Source organism: Emys orbicularis, chromosome 16 (genome assembly GCF_028017835.1).
Source record: "Emys orbicularis isolate rEmyOrb1 chromosome 16, rEmyOrb1.hap1, whole genome shotgun sequence".
Lineage (NCBI taxonomy): Eukaryota > Metazoa > Chordata > Testudines > Emydidae > Emys > Emys orbicularis.
This window is the reverse complement of record NC_088698.1, coordinates 16,960,883-16,987,903: the sequence shown is the minus strand read 5'-3', so window position 1 is coordinate 16,987,903 and position 27,021 is coordinate 16,960,883. Positions and strand designations below refer to the sequence as shown.

Below are 27,021 nucleotides of genomic sequence, written 5' to 3'. Positions count from 1 at the left end.
ATTGCACCCTGAGAAGAAATGTACTGGTAATTAATAAAGGAAGTGCTGATAGTAAATCAGACAGAAAAAAAAGGGATGCTCCTACACTCATGCTGGAAATACAGGGAAACAAGCAGGAAAAACAGGAGGTTCTCATGCATGAGGAAAAGTAATGACAGAGGCATGGTGGGAGACACGTGACTGGAATTCAAATATCTAAAGGCAGGTTCTGTCTGCAGTAGGTGGGATGTGGAGGGGGGAAATGGAGGTGATGTGGTTACCGTGTATCAATAATATAATAATAATCACTAATGTGAAGAGATGAGGAAGATGAAAGTGTCTAGGTTCAGATAAAGGATACAAAACCTGGCATTGATGATGAGGATAAATTATAAGCTATGTAACTAGGGAGCAGGGGAAGATGAACCTCTCCTGGAATTGTTTCCAAGAATGTCAAAGTTATGACTGGACCATCTAAAGCAGTGCTCTTAAGTGGACACTGACTGAAGAATTGCCAACTATTTAACCACAGACAGCTATGAGCTCATATACAGACCTGATATCCCTCTTATGATAATGTTTTGTGTGTTGTAACACTACCTTTATCCTTCTGGCTTGTCTGATGTATGTTTAAAGTTAAAATTTCAATATAAAGATTATACAAGGTGTCAAAATTCCAATAAATGATCAGTGAGAGAGTTTAATTCCAGAGATTAACTAATGGAAAAAAGGATACAATCCACGTATTGTCAAAGAATATTTTTACTTGATGTCGGATAGTTCCCTATTTCAAATGTGGAAGCAGCAATACAAGGTCTGGCATGAGGGTAGTGGGGAACTGAGGGGGGGAGTGGTCACAAATTTAGCGAATTTGTGGTGCAAATGAATTCTAGAAAGTCACAATAGCAATGAAGTTCTTTTCCCTGCTAACAACACTCCCGTGAGCTGAGTGTTATCCTCTTTTACAATTGGGGGGAAACAAAGGCACCGAGTGGTTGAGTGACTTGCATAAGGTTAGTCATTCAGTGTTAGTGGTTCTATTCTTGACAAATCCTGGCTTTCCCAGCCTCCTGCTCTAGCCATTCAGTGATACTGCATTCTATTAGGACATTACCTCTTCGAAAGGATTGAAATGACATTTAGTGAGCAGTGTAAAATCAGCTGTGGTACTAAGTATAACGTGTAGAGAAAAAAGAGGTAAGAATTTATGCAGTATAAGAGATGAAAGGCCAACAATACCAATAGAATTTAAAAATACAAGGAAGATTAAAAAAAAAAAAAAAGTGGTTGAAAAGAAGGTAGTAAAAGACCTGAAATACAAAAAAGGATGATCGTCTGTGGGAAGTGGGTAATTGTGATTGGCGGAAATAGATATAAGGCATGCAAGAATAAAATAAGGGAGGCTAAAAAGCAAAAAGAAATATTCCTGTCTAGGGCAGTCAAAGGAGAGAAGAAAGAGTTCTATAAATACACTGAGAGAGATACTAGGGGAAAATACAAAAAGCTGTTGTGAAACATGCTCTTAACAATACTACCGTAGACTAAAAGCACCTGCGATCCTCAGATTTCAATGGGTGCTTATACAAACGTCAGTTCATGTAATTAACATGACAAAGCCTTTCCAAAGTAAACAAACACCTTCCACGTTGTACAGCACCTAGCACACTGGGGTGCTGGTCCATGACTAGGGCTCCTAGGCGCTGCAGTAGTACACACAATGCATAATAATAACTATATAGATGAAGACACTGAGGTTACTGTTAATAACTTGCCCAAGATCACTTGGGAACTCTGTGGCAGAACTGGAAATAGATTCAGAATCTTCTAACTCCTGTCCTGTGCCTTACCTATAAAACTGATGTACTAACTCTGGGAATATTCTTTTAAAGTGTGTTCCATCTACATCAGCCTCTAGATTTAATACAATGCTTGTATATCTCTTCGTGTAATAATTGAACCGAAATTATTCAGTTGTATTTCTCCCCCTCCCTCCAGGTGATGATTCTCATCAATCCAACTTTCCATGGCCACTTTTCAGCAGGCAGGCATGGGAGTGGGTCATATGGTATGACCATGCTGTACACTCCCACTTTGGGCATTATTAATCATGCCTAGAAATTGAGTGTACAAAGCAGTGCAAATTGAATTCACACCCAGCTTAGCAATGCAGCTATGAATTTGTGCAAACAGACCCAAGCTCGTGTCACCCGGCTGTGCATACACATGCTCAGTTTGATTAAATATATGGAATCAGAGTAACACAAAAGCTTCTAAACACTCAGCTGTGAGATGGGCTCTCCTTCCTGAAAATGAGCAGAGTGAATTTGTGTGCAGGGGCTCTCAAAACTGCAGCGTTAGTCTGTCCTACTGCTGAGTTCCAGCAAGCGCCACTTTGAGCAGGTGGGAATAGAATAAGCTGGATTTAACTGAAATCCTTATCCTTACTCTGGCAGTGTAGTGTGTTCTGACCTATTTCTCATACATGGTGAAATAAAGACATGTCAAATATTGATCCATATGTTGCCTCTCCTGTTTTTCCCCCTTCAGGCTTTGAATTGCTCTACCAGCCAGAGGTGGTCCGGCTCTACCTCTCGATCCTCACTGAAAGCCAGAACTTCAACACTTTGGAAGCTGCAGCAGGGGCTTTGCAGAATCTCAGTGCTGGAAACTGGACAGTGAGTCTAGCCTTCTCCTTTGCTTAATCCTAGTTAGAAATTGGTACAATGGAAATTCCCTTTAAGCCCTCTAGGACTGATGTCACTTGATAGCCTGGAAATTGCACTCTGTTACTTTTCTTTTGTGAATCTCTTTTGGAAGATTTTTAGCTTTTGGTTTGAACAAAGTGGGGTAAATGATTAGCTTTTAGTAAAGGTTTCAGTGTTACATAGAAGTATTTTAAAAATAAAATAGGCTTCCATGTATACTTCTATTGAAATATTAATCAGAGACATGATCCCAAAGGTTACCAAGAATGACTAATCTAAAATTAAAGAACAAACTCTCTCTTCAGATAGACTAGATCTCCCCTTTTGTGGTATCTAGGTAGAGTTCTCAAGTGCCTAATGATTCTGAATTTCAATGAGACTTAGGTGGTAAGTCATTTAGGCATTTGTGAAATTTTTACCTTCTGTTTTTACCTGTAAACAGGGAGGGGTGAACTCCAAAAAGCCAAACTGGCATCTTTATAACATCACTCAAGCAACATTGGAGATAAGACAGACACTGACAAACAGGCCCGTCCCTAGCCATTTTGGTGCCCTACGCACCAGGCCTCCATGGGGGGTGGTCCATGGGGAAGTGTGTGTGTGTGTGGGGGGGGGGGGGGGCTGGCCACTTCCTGCGGGAAGTGGAGTGACCCGGGCCTGCTCTGCTCCCCTGGCTCCCAGGCTTGAGGGGCAGGGGGGAACCGCCCCCCAGCACTCGCCGGGGGCACGGCTGGGAGCCAGGGGAGTGGAGCAAGCTGGGGCTGGGTCACTCTACTTACTGCCGCCCGTGAGTGCAGGCCCGACCCCTCCTGCAGTCCTCAGGGAAAGGGCTGGCTGGAGTGGGAGTGGGGTGGAGCAGGGGTGGGAAGAGGCAGGGCTGGGGTGGAGCAGGGCGGGGGCCATGTGGAAGAGGTGGAGCAGGGGCTGGAGCAGCGCGCAGCTGCGTAGGGCACCGGTGTCTTACGCAGCTGCGTACTTTGCGTATGGGTAGGGACGGCCCTGCTGACAAAACAGAAGTAGAATTGCTTAATTCTGTTGATTCTCCAGTTGTTCTGACATTTGTCATCTTTCCTGTTGTCAGATAAGCTAGATGCATGGAAGTTCTGTTTGGCATTTGCAAACGGTATTTGTGAATATTGCCACATTGTAAAATTGTCATGAGAATTTAATAGGCCAGGCACAAAATCTACTCTCCCTCTTTACCATGCTGATTGATGGTAACAGATGAAAACTAATGCTATTTTACTTGCCTGTGGGGAAAAAACAATTCACTTGCCCCAGGCAAATAGAATTGTGTATGGCTGGAGTGTTGTCATTGAGATTAAAGGGAATGCAAATCTTAAAATGAGCAAGTGTTACTTTTTAGACCACTTATCTGCTGCTGCTTTCATTTGTGGGTTTCTTCAGCAGTGCTTGTTTTTAGAGCTGGGTAACCGTACTTACCCCAGGGCTGGGTATTGTCCTGATTCATCAGATAACACTGGGAGTTGCATCTCAAAATTGCCACTAAAGCCTTCCCATAAACCCTCCTCCCCCTACAGTAATCAGTCCACTCTTAGCAAAGAAAACTGGAATGTCTCTGGACATGACAAAGTGAGGTCATCCACAGCAACCCCAGGTCTGTGAAGTAGTAGTTTGAACGGGGAGTCGCTTTTTAAAATATAATTATTTACAGACATGCATGAAACAAAGAATAGAAACAAGTAATTTTTTAAAAGCTAACAGGAGCTGTCCATGTCTTGCTGTTCCCGCTAAGTGACCTCTTTTCTGATGGAGAGGAATACATTTTCCATTGAGGCCTATATAGTAGCCTATATTCTTCCTCTGCTGCTCTTAAATGTTTATAGAACAGATATTTCTTCCCCACTCCCTGTCTTCTCCTCTCCTCCCCCCCCACCTCCCCTGTCACCAGCTATAAGATGAAATACTATCTACCTCCTTTTCGCGCTTGGTGCACGATGGACTTGGATGGACGGTGGGATAAGTCACACACATGTCGCCATGCAGAGAGTAAGGAAGAACTGTTTGCATAAGGGGAAATTCTTCAATTTCATGCTGGAAAAAATCAGACCCCATCACTGAAAGAAATGCAGGAAAACGGGTCTCTAAATTCACAATATTGTGTGTTGCTTTTCTTCCTGTGTGCGCACAGTGGTCCACGTACATCCGTGCAACAGTACGAAAGGAGAGAGGCTTACCAGTCCTCGTTGAGCTTCTCCAGTCTGACTCTGACAAGGTTGTGAGAGCTGTGTCAATTGCACTGAGGAATCTGTCTATGGATCGTCGCAATAAGGATCTCATAGGTACCTTCTGGGCTTCTCTTACAGGAGTGTGACCCCATAAACACATGGGCAGTGTAAAATTGTTTAGGCTTTTGTCAAGTATAGAAGCTGAGGTTTATTCTGCATACAAATCCCATTAGCATTATATAGGAGTACTGCGCACATCCCAAGCGAAGGATTGCCATCGAAAAATTCAGTTTCAGCCCATCCAGTTTCTATACATACACATGGTGTGATTTAATGGAAATGAACCTTTACTTTGCAGCAGATCTCAAAATAATTTGCAAAAGTATAATAGCTTTTTGATTTGATATGATTCCCCTTTGGCCCCCTTTGCTCTGTCAATGAACCCTGCCTCGCCTCTTCCACTCTCAGCCGTTTGCCTTCTCCTGTGCTATCCCCTGTATCGAGAAGCTGGGTACCCAAGTCCCCCTTAAAACTCAGCTTCTCTGCAGTGCTCCCCAACTCTAATCCACATTAGCAAAAATGCACCCGCTACTCATTAAATGAAAGTGGCAGAGGCTGAGCTCCAAGTCAAAGCCTTTGTGTGGGTCTCCCAGTATATTTCCTGGGCGATTTGCCCGATCTGTTTAAACTGTAACCTCACCAAGCAAGGAAATGTTTGTGCCGCATACAGAGCACAGATGCTGATGCTTAATCAATACAAATCTCCTATTCTACTTTAATACGCCTACGTTTCATAAAAACCACATCTAGTGTAGAGCTGTAGCTACCAAATAACACACATCTGGGAGTAATGGGCCCAGGACTCCTAGGCTTTTCTTCAGTGCTGCCTAGCGTGAAGGCCAAGTGGACGTTCTTACCTTTTAGGGGAAGTTTAATAGATGCATTGTTGCATACCTTGCCCCTGCAGACCTCTTACAAGGCTACATTGAGTAAGCGTTGTGTGCATGCATTAGCATTAATAGGTTAGCCTCAGTTTATGAATGCTTGTTTGCCTCAGGCACAGCAAAGTGTGATGTGTTGGCTGTGAAATTCTCAATAAATGTTTCAAACTTTTTTGCCTCTGATACCTGTAGTATTGATTATGCAGAATGAGTTTGCTTTAGATATCCGTTCTCAAACATCTTGAGAAAGTTAATGATAAATGCAGTATGAAATAGTCTTGAGATTCAAGGAAATTACATTAGAAAATCTTCAGACTTTGGGAACTTCCTTATATTTTAGCTTTCAGGACAGGAAGCTGTTTCTTGAAATGATTATCAGGTCTGACTAATGGTAGCTCTTCCCCTTATCTAGGTAGTTATGCCATGGGTGAACTGGTAAGAAATTTGCCTAGCAGGCAACAGAGATCTGCTAAAAACCTGGAAGAGGATACAGTGGTTGCAGTCTTGAATACCATCCATGAAATCATTACTGACAGTTCAGAAAATGCAAGGTCCCTGATCCAGACACAGGGCATTCAGAAGCTGGTAGCTATCAGCAAGTCAAGGTAGGTTTCTTACTATAATAGAAAACAAAGTAAAGAGGATACTGTCCATGAACCCCACTGTGATTCTTTGTGATGGTGCCCGGACATCTTGACCTTTCAGATGTGTAACTGAAGCACTTAAAACATGCAATAAACACAAATCCTACATCAGTGGCTTTAATGGGTTTACTTGACTTAAGAGATCAAATCAATAAGATAAGTTCTGTCATCTCAGGATACAATGTCTCTTTGTTTGATATATGCCTTAGCATTATGCATACATTTATCAGACACCATTTGCAGTGAAGCTGAGACCTCTGTTTGCAAAGCAGGAGACCTTTATCCTGTGACACTCCATTCCTGAAATACCAATGATGCAACTTTATTTCTGTTCAGAGGAATGGTTAATGATTTGCAGTGATCAATCTGTCTGAAGGACAACAGTGATCATTTAAATGATGCATTTGTACCATGTAGCCCTGTTGAAAAGCTGTATCGTGATTGGAGAAGGGCTTCCTTCTGTACTTCAGCCAAGTAGAAATTAGTTCATTCGTAAGTGCCTTTTTAACAAACTGTTGAGAGGCTGGCTGGAGATTTCTTTAACCTTTGCCTTTTCATCAGTAAGGCCTTGTCTACATAGTGATTTAGTCCACACCAGAGGGGTATACATTTTAGTTCGTGCTAGCGTGTCACTCACTAACTGGCCCGTGTGGACTCCGCTGGCATGCACTAAAAGTGCCCTACTCACTGTGTGTTGTTGTAGTCACAGTAGGGAACTTGGTGTGCACCAGCACGGTCCACGCATCCCAGTTAGTGCGTGACCTGCTAACGAGACTAAAATTTGCACCCCGCTGGTGCAGACGAAAGCAACATGTAGACAAGCCCTAAGTAAGAGTCAGCCAGAAATCAAGCCACATGGGGCTCTGTATAGCAGACTGGTACTGACTTGGCAAGGAATGAAAGAAAAATGCTTTTCAGGTGAGAATTAGTTATGTTCGTTCTTTGATCCTTGTTGTCCTACGGAGTGTATTTCAAACCACTGAGTGATTTCAGCTAAATTCAGTTTTTATATACACTCGGACCAAAATTTTGAAAAGTAGCCTCTGGATTTGTTTTGACTCCCCAACTTTAGACATTAAGTTCTTGTTTTCCAGAAGTGATTGAGTATTGATTTCTTTTGGCGTTTTGGGTGCCCAAAACTTCTGCTTTGACCTATATAAATGCCTGTTGAAATCTACTAGGCAAAAGGACAATGTTATCCAACTGGCCTCTGTACCTGCACGCTATGCATATGAAAATCAGACATCTGCATATTTAACTACCTGTTTTGCAGATGTCTCTTGTCTGAGCAAATGTGTGTTTACACATGCAGATAGATGGACCCACATTAATAGAAGCCACTACAGAATTTGGCCCAAATAATGTATTTTTAGAGCTGTCATATATTGCATCACTTCTTGGGAAATAACAGACCTGCTAGGAAGTTATGGGTTTTAGCGTAAAGGGGTCAACATATGAATGAGTTTGCATTCCTAATGTTTGAAGCTCTAATTTTGTCTCCCAAATTAGCCAGTCCCCCAGGGAAACAAAGGCAGCATCTCACGTTCTTCAGATGGTCTGGAGCTACAAAGAGCTACGAAATGTCCTACAGAAAGATGGATGGAACAAATCCCATTTCCAGGTAAAGATGCAGAGTCCTAGTCCAGGTCAGTGGTCACAGAAAGTCCCATGAAGGTGTTTTATCCTTCACTGCATGTTCAGGCCCTACTCCCACTAATGACAATGGCAGGCAGACCAAGACCTCTAAGTCGGTGTTTTCTAGTGATAAAACAATTATAGTAAAATTATGGTATCATAAATGCAGTTACTGGGTACATATCTAGAAGATCTGTGGGATGTGCCTTCCACATTTTAGGGGTTATTCCACCTTAGATGTACCAAGTCTAATCCATACAAATATACATCAAGGAAAGACTTGGCCCATTTTTATCTGTTGCTGCTCCCTTGGGACATAGTCCATGTAGCATGTTGGGCATCTGACTGTTCTTTATGTGAAGCTGCTGCTCCTTTCTCTGTCTGAAAAGTAACTGGCTTTCACCGTGGCCTGTAAAGCAGCTACTGGTTTGCCCAACCAGGTGATGAGGGAAGGAGGAATCGTTAGCAAAACTGCAGTGAAATGAAAAATACCCAGAATCCCAAATTAGATTCCAGCTGAAGATCAATTTATCAAGAGGGGGTGAAGTCTGAACAGGTTTCCATACATTTTTTTTCCAAGTTATTACTTTTTTAGAAAATTGGTTTTACTTCTTACTCTGTTTGCAGCAGCTTCTCAGAACATAAGAATGGCCACACTGGGTCAGATCAATGGTCCATCTAGCCCAGTATCCTGTCTTCTGACAGTGCACAGTGCCAGGTGCTTCAAAGGGAATGAACAGAACAGGGCAATTATCAAGTGATCCATCCCCTGTTGTCCAGTCCCAGCATCTGGAAGTCAGATCCCTAGGGACACCCAGAGCCCGGGGTTGCATCCCTGACTGTCTTGGCTATCCTCCATGAATGTATCTAATTATTTTTTGAACCCAGTTATAGTTTTGGTCTTCACAATATTTCCTGGCAACGAGTTCCACAGGTTGTGTGAAGAAGTACCTCCTTTTGTTTGTATTTAAACCTGCTGTCTGTTAATTTCATTGGTTGATCCCTGGTTCTTGTATTATGTGAAGGGGTAAATAACACTTCCTTATTCACTTTCTCCACACCATTCTTGATTTTATAGACCTCTATCATATCCCCCCTTAGTTGTTTCTTTTCAAAGCTGAATAGTCCCAGTCTTTTTAATCTCTCCTTACATGGAAGCTGTTTCATACGCTTCATTATTTTTGTTGCCCTTCTCTGTACTTTTTCTATTTCTATTACATCTCTTTTGAGATGAGATGATCAGAACTGTGCACAGTATTCAAGGTGTGGGCATACCATTTATTTATGTAGTAGCAATATATTTTCTGTCTTCTTATCTATCCCTTTCCTAATGATTCCTAGCATTGTTAACTTTTTTGACTGCTGCTGTACATTTAGTGGACGTTTTCAGAAAACTATCCACAATGACTACAAGATCTTTCTTGAGTGGTAACAACTAATGTAGACCCCTTCCTTTTGTACGTATTGTTGGGATTATGTTTTCCACTGTGCATTACTTTGCATTTGCCAACATTGAATTTCATCTGTCATTTTGTTGTCTAGAGATCCCTTTGTAACTCTTCACAGTCTGCTTTGGATTTAACTACCTTGAGTATCCTTACTCTTCCATTTTGTCTTCTAGTCTGTTTCTGCAGCACCAAAGGGATCCAAAGGTACTTCTGGCAAGTCTGGCTATGATGATAGTACTCTGCCACTGGTGGATAAAAGCCAAGGTCAGTTCTGCTCGTTGGTGTGGGCCATAATGATTTTCCTTGTGCTGTTTGCCATGTCTGTGAAGTGTATTTCTCTAACTGGATAAATATCAGTTATTACTTTGTTTTTTTTATGGTGCCTTTTATCCAAAGATCCTGAAGCAATTGACATTACAGACTATATAGGCAATGATCACTTCCCTTGCATGAAATGTATGATAACCAGTTCGGGATGAAAAATTCAGTTGAAGCCTATAGGGAGTATTTTAGATAGGCATGAAGTAACTACCCAGCAGGAATTTAGCCAAGGAGCAGGCTAACTATTGTGGTAAGTGGATGGTATTTTTACTAACCACAAGTCATCAGATCTTGGTGTTATATCTCCTGCAAAGGGCATCACCTCTAGCAATGCCCTGGGACATTTGTTCAGTGCTGATTTATTTGACGTACCCTCCATTGAATCACCAGCCCAGTTTCCTGTGTGACTTAGCTTTGCAGTAGAGGTATTCTATCCAAGTACTGACCCAGACCCAACTGTGCTTAGTTTGTCAGATTTGACAATAATTGCACCAGTGGTGCCAGGGCACCAGACCATGTTGATTTCCTTAGTCCTTTAATTTTGATCATGATGGAAATAGAAATCAATATTAAAATTACCCTCTTGAGGCCTTTGATTGCCTACTGATTGCTCTTTTCTCTGGGCAAAGAAGGGAACCTCATCCCATCTTGGATGGGTCCAGAGATAAATTCTAGAAAGTATAGGTGGTTCAGAGCAGCCACCAAGTTTGTGGCGTCCTTCGGATAGAGGAATGTATGTGATTCAGAGCCATGGCACGAGGGAGGTCAGTTTAGCATTCTCTTTGGGGGCCTAACTCAGAACCTTTCTTTGTGAATTATCAGAACCTTAATATTGTTTCATTATAGCCTCTTGTGTCCTCATTATAGTCTCTTGAGTGCAATAAATCATTGTCTCCTCTACTTCCTCCAGCCCTGTGATTAATCCCAGCCTGTTCTGTTTTCATGTCAGTAAGCATGATACAACTAGTTTCAATGCTTCTGTTTTGTAGATAATGAGAAGGCTGGAAGTCGTGATATGATTCCTCTGGATGAACTTGGTCCAGGTAAATGCAGTCCCGGATCGACCCCCTGTCTATTTCAATAGAGCACACTGTCACTCACGAGAAAGTTCAGCGCTTTCTCTGGGAGGTATTCTTTCATGTGGATAAAGCTGACATTTAAAAACAGAACTTTTCCTTCCAAAAGATCAGTTGTCTGGGGTTTTTTTAAATGTGTATACTGCATATATACCGGTATCCCCACTACTTTTTAACAGGATCATGAAAATATACTGAGAGCTTCCTGCATTTTAATCTCTTTGCTTTGAAGTGGTTGCATCCTGGAGTTAGAGACCCAAAAGACATCAGATTTCAACTATTGTTTTTTTTTAAAAATGGGACACTAATTTTGTAGCTTTAAATCTACTTGTATATCATATTCTGTCTGAAAACATTTTTCCTGCTGTTCTTACAGGTTAGCACGAAAAATGACCCTACTTGAAAGAGGCTAGAGGAAAGAAGTACTTTATTGTTCAGTCTGTAATTATTGTCACTGTTTTCCTGAATTCAGTCAGGGAATTAGTCAGCCCTGCTGCATATGTGGATCTTTCACAGAAGAGAGGAAAGAGAAACATTTTTTAAAAATAGGAACACATGACTGTAAAAATCTGCTACGAGTGATAGGAATGGTGCCAGGGTTTTCTGTATGCAAAGTAGAGCTTAACAGCAGGTGGACATGATCAATCCAACAACTGTAAAGTGTTCCTCATTGGCTCAATGGGAGTTCTGCATGGGACGAAGAAATAACCCTCCATTCCTCCTTCCATATACAAAACGCAGGCTGTGAGAAAGTAATGACTTCTCCTCGTCTTCTCAGCTCCACCTGTCCATCCAGGGCATCTCTCAAAAGCCAGGCAGAATGGCTTCATTTTCCCAATACAAGTTATGGGAATGGCTCCCTTTCACCAGACTTCTGTAGAGTTTCTTGTGGGTTTGAGGCCTGCAAGGCAGTGAAGAACAAGATGCTGCAGGCCATAGTACAATCCATGCAATCTGTCTCAATAACACTGGCATTACTGTGTGGTGTGCAGTCCATTGAGATAGTGAGCATCAGCTGCCTTGCTCATGGCAACCAGTACTGGACAGAGGGAGGCGATTTCACTAGTACTTGGAAAAACCTCCACCCTGGGGGGCGGCTGCACCTAATACGGCAAATGCAACCTGCCCACCAGGATCTGCAGTGAGAGAAGATTTCCACGAAGCCCCATGAAATACATAGCCATTCTGCATAAGTAGATGAAGCAGTAAGGACCAAGGATAGATAAACTCTGAAGAGCTGGGTGGTCTGGAGTCTGTTCTTCACATGTAGAATAGCAGCAGCAGGAGGAACTCCTACTTCTAAAGAGAAAAGCAAAGCTGTGTCCATGCAAGACATCCTCTTTCGAAATGCTGCTAAACTCTGTGGCATGGATGTGAGAACAACTTATTCAGGGGCTAGGGCCCTGATGGAGATGAAGGATAATTAAAAGCCTGAGCTGCTGCTTTGTCAGCAACAATTGAAAAAATTGCAGGGATTAAGCCCTGTTTCTACTGACCTTCCTCTGGTATGGGAAAAGTCAGGGGTTTTCCTGTTAATAGCCACTTCAGAGGCAAGAGGTTCTCAGGATGAAGGCTGCAATGCTGCATGGGAGGCAGTGCTGTATAAAGGGACAGGGCTGAGAGTCAGGAGATAGCGGTTCTGCTCCTGACTCTGCCATTGACTCGCTGTGACTGGTTTGTGCCTCAGTTTCCCTATCTGTAAAATAGGGATGAGTCCATATTTCTGTGAAGTACTTTGAGATTTGAAAGGCACCGCAATCTGGGACAGACCAACTGTTCCCTTTTAGTAAAACAGCATAAACACACTCAGATTTGCCTCAGTTTTTCCAGCTACAAATATTTGTATTTCAATGTCTGTGTAATCTGCAAGTTGGATAGTTTGATATCTCACGATTCACATCTGCACCTGCCAACTTGGCAGTCAGATTGAGCCACTGCTGAAAATCAAACACAATATTTCCAAAAAGTCAGGATAACAGAAAGATGTTACCTTCCATGATCTCAGCTGACAGCATCCCCCCGGCATGAATAAACTGTCCATACGTAGTTTGCATAAGGGAAGACTGAAATAATTGTGGAAGACAATAACTTAAAGAAGATCACACAATGGGATAGCTATGTACTAACTAGTTCAGCAGTCAGGGGCATAAGATCAGAAGTTCTGTGCCCAGATGACTGTAGTTCAGTATTCAGAGAAAAATATTAATCTAATCAATGCTTCGTTTGTTCCGCAGGTTAATACTGATGTGGCTTTATTACAAATTGTATTACAAATACAAATTGATCTTAGATAGGCAGTTTGACAGAATCTCTCACCTAGGAGAGTCCACTCAGATCTGTTCACCACCTCTAGAAAACAAGGTTCCAAGGTTTCTGTCAAATTATCTAGAGCCCTATTCTTGGAAACTTTTAAATCAGCTATAACTGGTCACTGGGACTTCTCTGTATCTCATCACCAATACCTTCAAAGGCCAACTCACAGGGAATGCACTAACTCTAGGTAATTGGTTTGCTCCACTAAACTCCAAGAAAATGGATAATGTTAATATTTGACTCTCCGTTCCTCAGGCTCCTCCAGCCAAAGTCCAAATGGCTTATACCTTCCTAAGGCACACTCCAGATTGCTTGTTAATTCCATATAGACTAAATTAAATTTGATCTTTAGAATTAATCTTGAAACATGGAAGGAACTGAGTTTGTTAATTCCACCACAGAGCCATTGCCTTCAGGGCACTGAGATATTACTGTACTGGTACAGCCTCCTTCAGGATGGTTCTCATTTTAATAAGTCTAAGCACAAACTTCCTATCTCAGTTGCTATCTTGATATATTCCCAACTCAGCATGTGTTTTTTAGCTCCAAACAATCCGTTAGAACTGACATGTGTGACACCATTAACAAGGGGTCAGCGTTCAACTGACCGACAATACACACTACAAAATGCCTTTTAGCTCAGATGTAAACCCAAAGACCCTGACCATTTTTTATCACTTTGATTAAGATTAGGATTCTGAGGGCTGGTGTATTGATTAAACACTAGTTTTTTGCCTACTTAAAATATCCACTTTTTTTCCCATTTGTATATGGTGATATTCTTTACCTCCTGTCCTAAACTGTTGTGAAATGTTAAACACTAAACATGTATCATCTCCGTGGCAATTGCATTTCAGTGGTGGGTGAACAGTTCTCTTTATAGTTTACCTGTTTATAAAGTGCTTTGGGATCCTTCTTGATGAAAGGCGCTACACAATGTCAGTGATCTGTTATTTGTAAGTAAATATGATTAAATACATTTTCAAATGTAAAGGGCTGCTTCTGAGTTGACAACCGAGTTTGGGAGAGTCGATTTTCAACCGCCATTGTGCTATCATCATTTAAATGTATAGCATGTACCCATGACTTTTACTATGAATTGTAAAGTTTTTAGATCAGCATGTGAGTTACTAGTTGTGTGTGTGTGTGTGTGTGTGTAATTTGAAACTGAATGACTTATTGTACGCTCCCCCAGGAGTGTTGGCTAGGTGGATGGTTGGAATTTTTTGGTCTAACTGGCACAAGCAGGGATGCTAGGTATCGTAACTGTCAGCAGAGAACTGAAAGTATAGCAGTGGTTTTCAAGGTTTAAGTTATGCACCACATAACTCAAATGTACTTGATACACTGCCTTAATCATTATAATTAGTGTAGTTATGGATTATCTTTTTATACGATATTGATCTTAATTAAACATATGGACCATCTCAAATGCCTGGTCATTCTGCATATGTTGATTTACTGAGCCAACATCTTTTTATAAATTAACTGGATTGCAGCCTGTGTACCCTATTTTGAGAACTGCTGCCCCATAGACTGTTTGCCAGGAGTCACTCCATTTACAAAGCTTTTCGTGCTGCAGCTTAAAATGGCTCACTTTTTATTTCACCAGTAGCCCACAAAAACGACATCTGGAGTGACTGACTGATTTTAGAGGGCCTATTGAATGCAAGCAATAAGCCAAGACATGAGGCATTCTGACGTTTTATGTAAAATCTTTTTGGAGCGTACAGTTTGACAGGAAGTAGAACCTGTAATGATCCTTTAATTACATGGAGAGATACAAAGCTTATTAAGAACCATAAATTTGACTGTCACTTAGCCCAGATTACAAAGCTGTCAAAGCAGGCAGGAGAATATATGTGTCCCTGATAATGAGGGAAACTTGATGCACCAGAGAAATAAATTAATATTTGTAACCTCTGACAATGAATCGTAGTTTCTGAAATAATTACAGCATTTCTTCATAAAGCCCCTCCACCCCCTTCTTTCCTGTTTACTCATGTATTCACAGTGCTTTTCAACTGTCAGGGAGAAAAATCACCCACAGGCGCCATTTCAAAATGAGAGGCAGGTCCAGCACAGCAGGGTTTGCATCGAGAGCTCACAAAACTCTACAGGCTGCTTTTCTTATCATTCCAAAGGGGACGTCTCAAAACTATTGTCGTGTCCTGCTTGTAGTCAAGTTCAGAAGGAGTGGGAATTTGTTGCATGCCACTCCGAGAAGGAACCCAGCCAATTAATCAGGCTGTTAAACTCAGAACACAAGATTTCAGCTGGATTTGGAGCTCATTAGCCACAGGGTGTGAAGTAACAGCTTGCTGCTTTCCTTGGACAGACTACTACTACACTGCAGCCAGCCAGAATGGAAACTGTGCTGCTTGTTAATGAGATACCAGCATTTGACACGGAGGTGGTGGTATAAAAGGAGTTCTTTTTAAAAAGAAAGGTGGTTAAAAAATAAAATTGCTGAGCATCAGCCCACGAGGAAGGCACATCCCTATGTTTTTGGTTTAATGCTCTCTCTCTCTCTCTCTCTCTCTCTGTCTGTCTCTAGTTCTTTGACAATGCAAAACAGCCAAATGTACCATGGTTTTGCTGCTGCCTGATTGTCATGTCATTCCTTCACAGATGGGTACTCCACCATCGATCACCGGGACAAAGAGCGCAAATACAAGACCAATGACAATATAGGGGATGCATCGGAGAAAGAACCTTTAAAAGTAAGCTTCCAGCTATTCCAAAGGCTGCTTAATGTCATTACAGAATGGGACATCCAGTGTCAGGCAGCAAGGAACGTGTCGCAAGTACTCAGCAGGGGCTTGCAAATGGTTCGCTATAAAGGCACCATTTCGTAAGCGATCACTCGTTAGCCTTAAATGGAAGCAAATGCTGCTGTCTAATAAGGGAGCAACTGCAGGAGAGGGTTTTATAAGCTGAGATGTGCTCAAGTCCCTGTAGGTAAATAACGGTTTTACAAAAGAACGTGTTTGCTTTATCACTTTCAGCTCCTCCATCTAGGTACATTCCCCAGCCCTAAAGTGTATAGCTCCGCAGGAGACTTTTGTTCTGAGAAGAGTCACATTGAACAGTTACTTCCCACCATGGAAACCATAAAGGAGTGTAGCTGAAAGCCTGTGTGTCTTTGTAAAGCAGTGTGGTGTATATAGCTCCCAGCCCTCGCTCAGACTCTCCTGCACATGGACTCTGTATATGGGTCAGTCTCTCTTACACAGAGCCTTCTTTACAATGAATTTCCAACTCTCTTCTTCCACGCAGTTTTCTTCCTGAAAAGTCAGACTTGAATCTCCCACTTCCATTGTGGGCTATTGAGTTTACCAAAACAGGCTGCGTGCAAGTAATTGACTCTAAATTTTTCTTACATTCATTCACAATTTTAGCTAAGTTTTTATAAGCAGTTGCTTTATGCTTCCAGCAGTGCAGTGGCACATGGGACTCCTCCCTACCTCGCAAAAACCCACGCATACTCTCCTGTGTGTCAGCACTGGGAAAAACCAGACAATGAAACAAGAGTTTGTGACAGAAAACATTGCTGCTAGTGTTGGGAACCTCCGTGCTAGGGAGCCCTGAGCATCTGTGGTGAAATCTCCTCAGTGTTTTGTGGAAACTCCAGAAGATCCAGATGCTCCAGGGTAAATGGCCGAGCAGTTGAAAAGGAAAGACTTTCCAGTTAGTGCAAGGCACTGAGCAAAGGCATGCAGAAAATGTTTCCACAGACTGAGCCAGTAGTACGCCTGCCTGGTGATGATGGTCTGTCTATATTAACATGTGGACACAAACACTCACCATCAGGATTGAGCATAGCTACCCCTCCTCTCTATTAAAGGTAGAGGCCAGCCACAGTCCACACTTTAATTGTTCAGACACAAATAGTTTTTTCCTTTTTCATTCAAAGGCTATTTAAAACCTTCACCTTGTCAGAAGCTTCTCGTCTAGCAACCTCATTAATATAAGCCATTGTCTTGTGATATCCTTCCAGTGCCAAACGCACCCTGCAAGCCTGAATGAGTAGGAGTCTCACATCGTGTGGCTGCAGCGTGACTGAAACACTGACCTCTTTACCCTCTGGGTTAGCCCAGCCTCCGATCTTACTTTAATATGACCTTCCATTATCCAGTACTGTAAATGGGTGAAGATTATGGCTGTGCAGGGATTAGGAGACCTCAGCGACCCTTAAAGCTGTACTGCAAGGGAACAGCCACTGTCGTTTAAAACTAGCTGCCCTATTTAGTCTGTGTACAATCCATTTCCTAAACTTGCACCCATTGTGCTATATATAATGGGAATCACCTTTTAGTGTGAACATGTGGAATGCTAATTGCATTTTTGCTTTACAGTCACTAGTAAAGATGGAAAGGAAACAAAATCTTTGGTTGCTTTCACCTTTGCCTTTGGAAGTGGTCGCTGCTTCCTTCATTTGTTTGTCATCTCTGTCCTTTCCTGTTTTACTGTGTAGTAGCCCTGATCAAACTGGGAAATTTCTATCTTAAGTGCTTTGGAGCAATTCACTTCGTATTATTCATGGTTATGTTTTAGGGTAAATTTCCAAAGTGCTACACAAAGATTGAGCCACAAGGCTCTGAGATTGCCACTGATGGGAATCGGGTGTCTAAATCCCAGTTACCCGTTTTGGAAATACCATTTGATTGACACAGATGTTATTCTGATATGGAAACAGATGGCCCAGCCTGAACCAGAGGTTAATGGTATAAGCTTTCCAATCCACCCAGCCACAGTCTTAGTGTACACTGCAGGATTCTGAGGAGGAGGGTGAACTAGGGGAGATGGCTGCAAAGATTAGGATGCTGTTCTGCAGGAATGACAGAAAATGCTTCTTCCAGAGCAAAGGGGGATAGGGTGGGAGGAGAGAGGATTAGCAAGTGCTTATTACTTTTACCATGTGACACACACAGGTAGCCAAATACAGCCCACAGAGCTGTACAATGCAGCCCAAGGCCACCTTCATCTTTCCTAAGGTTGAGGTGCAACCCACCGAAGCAAGTGGTGGTTCCTTTGTGCAATGCTTTGGCTTGATCGGAGCAGAAGTTACTTGCGTTAAGACGGCATTAGGACCTGTCTCTTCCTCAGTCTGTGCTTCCTCCCTGTTAAAGATGGAGGGCAGCCCAAATACAGTCTGATTTAGGAACCTGAGGGCAGCACCTCAGTGGCATGTCATGTTGTTGAAGCAGCCCTTAGTTGGGCAAAGTCTAGATGCCCCTTGCACTACCCCATCCAAGAGAAACGTGTGTGCTGATTTCTAGCTGGTGAACAATCCAATAACCGTGGCTCAGAGGCTGTACGAGTGGCTAGGACTTGTGAATAATGATTGCAATGAAGTGAAGTGCTGCCGCGAATGCTTTTGTCAGTGCCTGGAATAGCTCATGCCTTTGCCAATTTTGTTTCTTTCTCTCTCTCTCCACTAATTCCCCCCTTGCAATCCTTTGAGCTGACTGATTTGTTTGTTTGTGTTTGATTAATCCGCTCTGTTTTGCCTTTAACTCCTCACCCTGTTTGCTGCAGAATGACACAAATAGGAAAAACATTAACAGGAGTAACAGGGCTTCGGTGAATCTGGTGGATGCCCGTGACATTAAACCCCAGCCTGTTGACTCCTGGGTCTAATTTGCATGCATGGTAGGTCCTTTTAATGGTAATTGGTGCTAGTGATTACCTTGTCTCATTGTGCATGATCTGTATCACTGCAGAATCTTTCCAAGGCTAATGGCTAACTGGTTCCTTTTAGGCAAATGAAAATGCATTGGAAAAGGGATGTTTATATTGCACACTGTATCTTTAATGAAAAACAATAAACCACTGCTGTTTGATTAAATAATAACCTGTCAAATAACCAGACAGCGCATTAATATCCTGACCGATGGTCTGTCAGCTGAAATGTGAAGGATCTCTGCTATTAGGCCATGGGAATTAAACTGAATATAGTTTTCCTGACTGATCTCAAATGTTTACAGCCATTTCTCTCTCTCCCTCCCCCGCCCCTCCGACTCATTACCAGGTTTAGCCTGAGCCCTCAGGAAAAGTACATCCTGACAATTCATGGATCTCCCCTGAGGCTCCCAAGAATTCCATGGTCCTGTCCCCCAAGGGAAAGCTGGTGACCACACACACGATTAAATTTCAAGGGGGGAGAACAGCAGTCATTTAAACATGGAGCCACAAGTCCCACCTCCTGCTCCTTCTTCTCTGCCGTTCAAGGCTTTTTTTGGTCCCCTTCTTGTTCTCTACCTTCCCTATGTGCCAAGCTCCTTAAAACTGTGCCAGCTTTTACCACTCCTGCTGTCACTAATCTGCCTCCTGCTGCCCAGTCTGTTATCCATGTTACACCTCCTGGCAGCCCGTCAGATGCCGCCTTGTGTGTAGTACAGACTGTGTGGCTGGCTGTGGACTAAAAGAATATCTTTAGTCATCATGAGGATTGCACTACATAGCTTCTCCTTACCCAGTCCCTGAAGACCTTATTTCCAGAGATGGGGAGCACCCATGACTCCCATTGCTTAGCACTGCAGAAAATCGGTCCTTTTCTCTACCTGGAAATCACATTAATCAGTGAGACGGAAACTCAAGTCATGAGGCAAGTGCAGCACAATAGGAGGGATCAGAGTTCATGACTCATTCTTGTTTCCTTGATGGGAAGGGCTGGAACCCTCTAGTCACTGCAGCCTATAACAGACCCGTATAAGCCCTTTCTCCAGCTAGGTGGACAATTCTCCCAGACCTGAATAAGAGCTCTGTGTAGCTCGACAGCTTGTCTCTCTGACCAACAGAAGTTGGTGCAATAAAAGATATTACCTCACCCAAGTTGTCTCCCTAGTTCTCCCAGTACCTACTCAGTCTTTGGCTCCTAACTGTCCCTCTTCTGGTCTTAAACCACTGACAGGCTGTGGAGCCAGCACTGCCACTGTCTATCCTGGGCCTGTGTTGGAGACGAATGGGTCTGTCAGTCTGGCACCTTTCCCGGGCTTTGTGCTGACTTCTAGAAGAAGCACTTCTTTAAAGAATTAAAATTTCTGATTGGCTGCTTTGCTGACCCCCTCTGGGTGCTGGTTTCAAAGAGCAATTCCTCCATCTCCTGAGAAAACCTGGAAGACTTGCTCTGTCGTCACACAAATTCCTGATGGTAACAGACTAAATAAAGCATTGGAGACCGGGGGGCGGGGGGGAGGGTAGGTGTAGGAGGTGAATTTGCAGGGCTTTGGAGACCTCCGGGAGAATGTTTTTTTAAAATCACACGTGAAGCTGGCAGAGTAACTTTGCAACATAAACAGCCCCGGTGATGCTGCACTTCTCGACTCTTTGCATTCTCCTGGCGACTCTTGGCAAGTAACTTTAAACCTGAAACCTTCCAAGGTCTCAAATTTAGATTCACTTTGTTACTTTTCTAAGACCTTAAAATGATGGGGAAGGAAAAGATCTTATTTCTCTTTAAATGTGTGTTGGGGCATTAAATGCATATGGCCGTGAGCAGTGGTAGCACCAGCAGACCCTTTGCCACTGCAGCACTGCACCTCACTCTTTATCTGCAGCGCTCTTACTGTTCCAGGCCTGAGTCGTGCTGGATGAGAGAACACCGACTGGGTGATTTAACGCTGCAGACCCCCAGGGGACTGGGATATAACCAGTAGATTCCTGCTCACTTGATTGAAGAGTTGAGTCCAGCTCTCTAAAAGTGAAAAGCCAGAGCACAAAAGCCACTAGACTTCCTGGTGCCCCCTTAGGACAATGCTTTCAGTCTGGTGCATTAGGAATCAGAGGCCTGACCCTGAAGTCCTTCCTTAAGAGAAATTCTCATTGAAAGCAAGTTGGAAGTCTCTCCAGAGTAAGGGGAGCAAGGTCAGACACAATTCATGGGGTTCGCACATCTGAATCCTCTGGGCACTGCCCTGAAAATTCACCCCATCCAACTACTACACATGTGAAACCCTGGGGGCTCTGCTGTTGCCATAGATTATTTATTATTTGTATTGTGGTAGTACTCCAACCAAGATCAGAGCCCCACGGTGCTAGGTGCAGTAGGAAGTCGTGGTCCCTGCTCCAGAAGATTGAGATTTAAAGCTTTGACAGCACACAGTAGTCCCACATTTGTTCAGTGATCCTTGGGAGTGGAGAAGGCATCCAGGGAGGATGAAGGTGCCTTTTTAAACGTAGGGTGAATTTTTGGTTTTGTTGTTTGTTGCTAATTTCTGTCCTTAAAGGAACTATGACATTGGGGGTGGGTGAGGGGGGTGGATACTTGCAGCTGTCCTGCTACCTGAGCTCATACTGTATGTGCTGGAGATCAACAAAGGTGCATTATTTTATATATTAATCAGCTATGGCTTTATTTTCCAGGGCTAGAGTTCAACTACCTTTTTTTTTTTTTTTTTTTTTTTTTTTTTTTTAAACAAATTTGAACCAACACAGAGGATCTCATTAATCACCACTGCCATTCAGATTCGGAGGGCGCTGCATCAGTGAACAGTCTGCAGATTCTAGGAGGGTGTGGGGAGAAAACAGACAACTGCCATCAGCCAACCCCGGAGCACCATGCCTTACAGCAAGACAATTTGCTTTTTAAAACTCAATTACATTCCCACCAGACACAGCCACCTCCCTCCCCCCTCAAAGAAGAAAGAATCCAAGCTTACATCTAACTGGTTAGGTTCTTAGATGACTCTTAAATGAGGATGGTGCCAAGGATGAGAAGAGAAGGTCACGTGGTGGGAAAGAGGACAGCTTTGCAAGAGGAACTGCAGAATATTTGAAATATAAGTTAGGTATAGTCGTGAGGAAACTAGCACTTTTCATTTGTTTTTGTATTTTGGGTTTTGTTTTGAACTGTGAATTTAATTTTTAAAAGATTTTTATATTAGGGAGTTTGGTTTTTTTGGTTTTGAGCTTTTATTTGTTTTTGTTTTGTTTTTTTCACAAGAAATGCAGGAATGTTGAGTGGGTTTGTTGGATTTTAATGAAAGGAGAGAAACCATTTACGCTGGTTGAACGAACTGGAACGTAGACCGCGAAGTTGATGCGAGCTGTATAATCTGCTATTAGAGTAAGCGATATCACACTGTGCTATATTATCATTATAATCTGGTGTAAAATACTTCTGCCTTTTGACTTCTGTAATGGTTCTATTTTTATTTCCACATATGTAAACAGTTTGTTGAAGGTTTCACTGTCCCAATTCAGAAATCTGTGCTGAGAAATGGAGTTGGCTGCCTTTTTATTTTTGTGGCTCATGATGATTGCAGTAAAGGGGTTGCTTCCCCCTCCCCCCCCAAGTGTTGATGTTGGGTTAATGGTTATTTAATCTTTAACATAATTTTATTTCCCATAGCTGTTAACACATCGGGGAAGAATGGAAGCTTCCTCATTAGGGAGTTCCCATTAGAACATACTGTAATCTTCAGAGGGGTCAGCCCCTTATATTTTTGATGATAGGCTCAGTTGCTATTGGATCCATGCTTGTTTTGGGCTGTCGAGCCTGATGAAAAGTGCTACAAAGGGAACTGATATATTTTTTAAAGAAATCATCATCCTGGTTTTGTTGTGTTGCTTTTTGTTTTGAGGTTGCACACTTAAGTAAGGGTCAAATTCAGCCACTTGCTGAGGGTCTACTCAAAGCCACCTGGTAGGCCGTAGGCAGACTCTCTGCACAAGGGTGAATTTTTGCCCCCCACGGTCACATTTTACACATACGCTATTTGGTGATGCTATGTATTAAATGGAAATCACTGATTTCCTTCGGGTTTTGATCCGATGAGGGAGAAGGATGAAAACAAGACTCAAATCTGTCTCCTAGCATTGGATGGATGCCTTTTACTTACTTTGTTTAGTTACCATTGTCATTTGGTTGCCATGTTTACTCCTACAAGTTCTTAAATACAGTGTGACTGGAAAGCACATTTTTGAATCAAGCAAACTTAATTTTGGGATTTCAGTGCCTGCCGTTTCCTTTGTAATTTAAAAATAAAAAACCCACAACAAAAAACAAAATATTACTGTAATAGTAAACGTCTAATTTTTTGTACAAAATTAAAAAACTAAAAAAAAAACAAAGCTCTTGATGCTTGCATCTTCTTGAGTATAATAAAATTTGACAAATACATATATATAAATAAATATATAAATATATATATATGCGCATATAGTTGTGCAGAGGATAGGTTGCCAAAACCGTGTGAAGTAGTATGCAGGAGGACTGTTGATTCAGGGAAAGACTGATGCCCAAGCTACACACACTAACTTGCTCCCCCTTCCCATCTCACTCACGCACAGAGCGGTTATGTCTGGGTCCTAAGAAAGGTGAAGTTGCTGGGAGCAAAGTAAGATTACAGTCATTGGTTATGTTTACCCTTGTGAGAGAGTCCTGTGAGGTCAAAGACGCTTAGCTGGTTGAGGGAGGCAAAGACAGATCCATCTATGACCATTTGGATTCTGATGGGCGGGGTGTTCTTTCTTCATGTAGATGTAAACCATAGAGGGTGAACCAGACACATAGTTTTACTGTATATTCTAACAATGGTGCTCTTTTCATACTTGTTCTACCAATAAGTGGAGACCCTTTTAACCAGGCTGTTACATAGAAGAATTTTATACTGCTTTGGTTTCTGTACCTTGTGTGTTCTTTTTGTATATGAAAGGATTTTTAAAAAAAAACACTTGCTTCAGCAATTAGCAATGGAACCTTCTTTGTAACCTATTAGAAGTGCATAAGGAAAGGTCCCAGGAGACTCTGGCATCAATCTGTCCCTGGTTATTTTTATCAAAGTATTGTATTTACCAAAGGAGTCTCTGCAAAAGATTACTGCAAATAACTAGCCAAATGTTGCAAGGCTTTTCTGCTAAGTCTTTGCGATGTAGTTATTCTACAAATATTACAAAGCCAAGGAGAGGTTAGGAGGGAGAATGGCAAAAGGGGAAGGCTGTAGGAAACACCCTGGGGAGAGGAGATGGGGCAATAAACTTAAATGATCTCCTATCTAGAGAGAGACTCCAACAAAAACCTAGATCTAAACACCCATGGTATAGGGATGTTCAAAATCTGGATCAGAATCCAGATTGAGCAAATGGCCTCTCTTTATAATGGGCCGAACCAAAAACACAGGGGTGTTTGAGAAGCAGAATGTGTTTTATATTCTAAGCAGAAACCATCCTACCCCATTAGAAGGAATGGAACTGGATGCTTGGAATAATCTGTGCCTGATTGTTCTTTTTCCTTGTTTCCTGCTTAGTCTTTTTGTGACTGCTTTGTTTGCAAGGCTTCTTGCTACTGAGTAGAAGACACCTCACCTCCCCCCAGTTAATAGTATGCGGTGTTTATACCAAGAGGCAAAATATCAGGACTGTTAACATGAGCAGTGGGGCTCTGACCACACTCACCACAATGAAGATTTACTCAGAGTATGTAGCAATAACAAGAATTTAATCCTGTACATTTCATTGCTTTTCTTCTGCTCCTCTCCCGCAAGCCTTTCCCTGGACATTGAGCAGAGAGAGGGATCCCAAGGCTGACTTAGACATGAGAATGGCCTCCAGTGTTAGCAGCACCTCCCACCAGCCACAGACCAAATCAGGAAACTCTCTACTTTAAAATGACACTGCTGATCAATCCTAGCATCACATTTAATCAAGCGGCAGGGAAAGCATGTTGGAGAGGGTGGGCTCACCTGTGAGAGGCACACTCTTACAGAAATGTATTGGTGCAGGGCCGATGTATGGTAGCTATACCGTATGAGGTCCCATATGAGGAGAGATTAAAGAGGCTAGGACTTTTCAGCTTGGAAAAGAGCAGACTAAGGGGGGATATGATAGAGGTATATAAAATCATGAGTGGTGTGGAGAAAGTGAATAAGGAAAAGTTATTTATTTTTTCCCATAATAAAAGAACTAGGGGCCACCAAATGAAATTAATGGGCAGCAGGTTTAAAACAAATAAAAGGAAGTTCTTCTTCACACAGTGCACAGTCAACCTGTGGAACTCCTTGCCTGAGGAGGTTGTGAAGGCTAGGAGTATAACAGGGTTTAAAAGAGAACTAGATAAATTCATGGAGGTTAAGTCCATTAATGGCTATTAGCCAGGATGGGTAAGGAAGGGTGTCCCAAGCCTCTGTTTGTCAGAGGGTGGAGATGGATGGCAGGAGAGAGATCTCTTGATCATTACCTGTTAGGTTCACTCTCTCTGGGGCACCTGGCATTGGCCACTGTCGGTAGACAGGATACTGGGCTGGATGGACCTTTGGTCTCACCCAGTATGGCCATTCGTATGTTCTATAGCTAGTTGATAACCTATTGGGTCCTTTCACCTCCCCTGCCAATCCCTCCCCCCTACAACCCACCTGTTGCTTCCCAACTATGTATGGGCTTCATTTGAGAAGATAGGGACTGTGAATGAAGGAAGCACTAGGCATTTTAGTAGGGTTCGAATGCAGAGGTGGGAAAGCAATAGTGTGTGAGAGAAAATCAGCCTGAAGTGAAGCAGCTCCAGGTCTCAGTTCAGTCAGGTCTCAGGATTAAGCATGCAACCTCCTCCCTACTGTTTGCTCCAGACGCCTGCACCATGACAGCCAGAGATCAGGCCCACATAGGAGCAAGGGCTAGAAAAAACACACCAGAGTTTCTAGTGTGTCCTTGTGGAGGAAGCTAGCAGGACAGTGGGTGCAGGCTTCCTGTCGACCGGGAGGAGGAGGGAACCGCTGTTGCCTCAGCTAGAGGGCTGTGATAAAGTGGCGGATAGTTTGATTCCCTCAGGGACTCAAGTTATCCCACAGAGCTCTGTCCCTGGAAGCAGCCGTAGCGCAGCCCCTGGCACTATGTTGTGACCACTGAAGAAAACAAGCGCTGACTTTGCTGGGGCTGGCATGACTCGAGCCCCCTGTGACTGTAGGTTTGGCTGCTGTGTGTTGGAGTAATAGCTGTACCAAGTCAATAGGTTCCTACAGCTACCTATGGTGGGCCAGGCTGTGCTCAGTGCACGATTCTGGGAGGGGTGGGGAAATATGGGGCTCCAAGCTAAGCCACCTTTCTGCTCTCCTGATTCTGGAGCTGGCCAAGTGCCAGTTCGCCCCTCTACATAACTTGGAGGGGCCCAAAGACTAGTGGCTGGACTGGTGGCCCACAGATGGGTTTGCCAGCTGTAGATTCCTGGAGTTTGGTGTGCTCTAGCCACCCCTAGCTTTGTTCTCAGGAATGCCCCCTACAGAGGGGAGAGTGAATGGCACAGAGCCAGCAGCACCCTTCTTTACCACCTAGGGATTCCTCCTACAGCTGTCAGAGCAGCACTGTCTCCAAAACATCATGAATGGGTTTGGGGACAGGAACTGGACCAGGATAGAGAGAGAGAGGAAGCAGTGGTTTGCAAGTGTGGTTCCACCAGTCCAGTAAGCTCTTGCCAGTACTGATGAGAATTGGTGACGCATGGCCTGCTACACACAGTGCTTGTGATATGTAAAGCACTTTTTCACCTGGGTGCAACTCCCAGAACATTAGGATGGTGAGTGTCGCAATTTCGTCACTTACCTGTGGCTTATTGTGCGGTTTAGGCTTGATTACCAAGGGGGATGGGTGCATTATAAGTCCCTAGACAGCAGAGGCCAAAGGCCATAATAATGAGATTGATTTTATTACTTCCTGCTGTGACACTCCTCATGGCCTTACTCTTTCTTTGAAAATCATAATGTGCTAATAGCTTCAGCCCATGCTTTTGGGCTGTTGGGGTTGGGTGTCTGTCTGTCTCTCTCCCCCTCCCATACT

At 42.9% G+C, this 27,021-nt stretch overlaps 1 protein-coding gene across 3 annotated transcripts in view; it reads left to right on the top strand.

Annotated features, from left to right (window-relative positions):
* ARVCF (ARVCF delta catenin family member) overlaps positions 1-18,894 on the top strand; it is a 231,435-nt gene extending 212,541 nt beyond the window's left edge. For all 3 annotated transcript variants that reach the window (XM_065417503.1, XM_065417502.1, XM_065417504.1), the window contains 8 exons: positions 2,527-2,654; positions 4,837-4,987; positions 6,227-6,419; positions 7,968-8,079; positions 9,715-9,805; positions 10,852-10,905; positions 15,883-15,974; positions 18,793-18,894. In XM_065417503.1, coding sequence (XP_065273575.1) covers positions 2,527-2,654; positions 4,837-4,987; positions 6,227-6,419; positions 7,968-8,079; positions 9,715-9,805; positions 10,852-10,905; positions 15,883-15,974; positions 18,793-18,894 — 923 coding nt within the window. The remainder of the gene's footprint in view (positions 1-2,526; positions 2,655-4,836; positions 4,988-6,226; positions 6,420-7,967; positions 8,080-9,714; positions 9,806-10,851; positions 10,906-15,882; positions 15,975-18,792) is intronic.
* Positions 18,895-27,021: the final 8,127 nt, after the last annotated feature.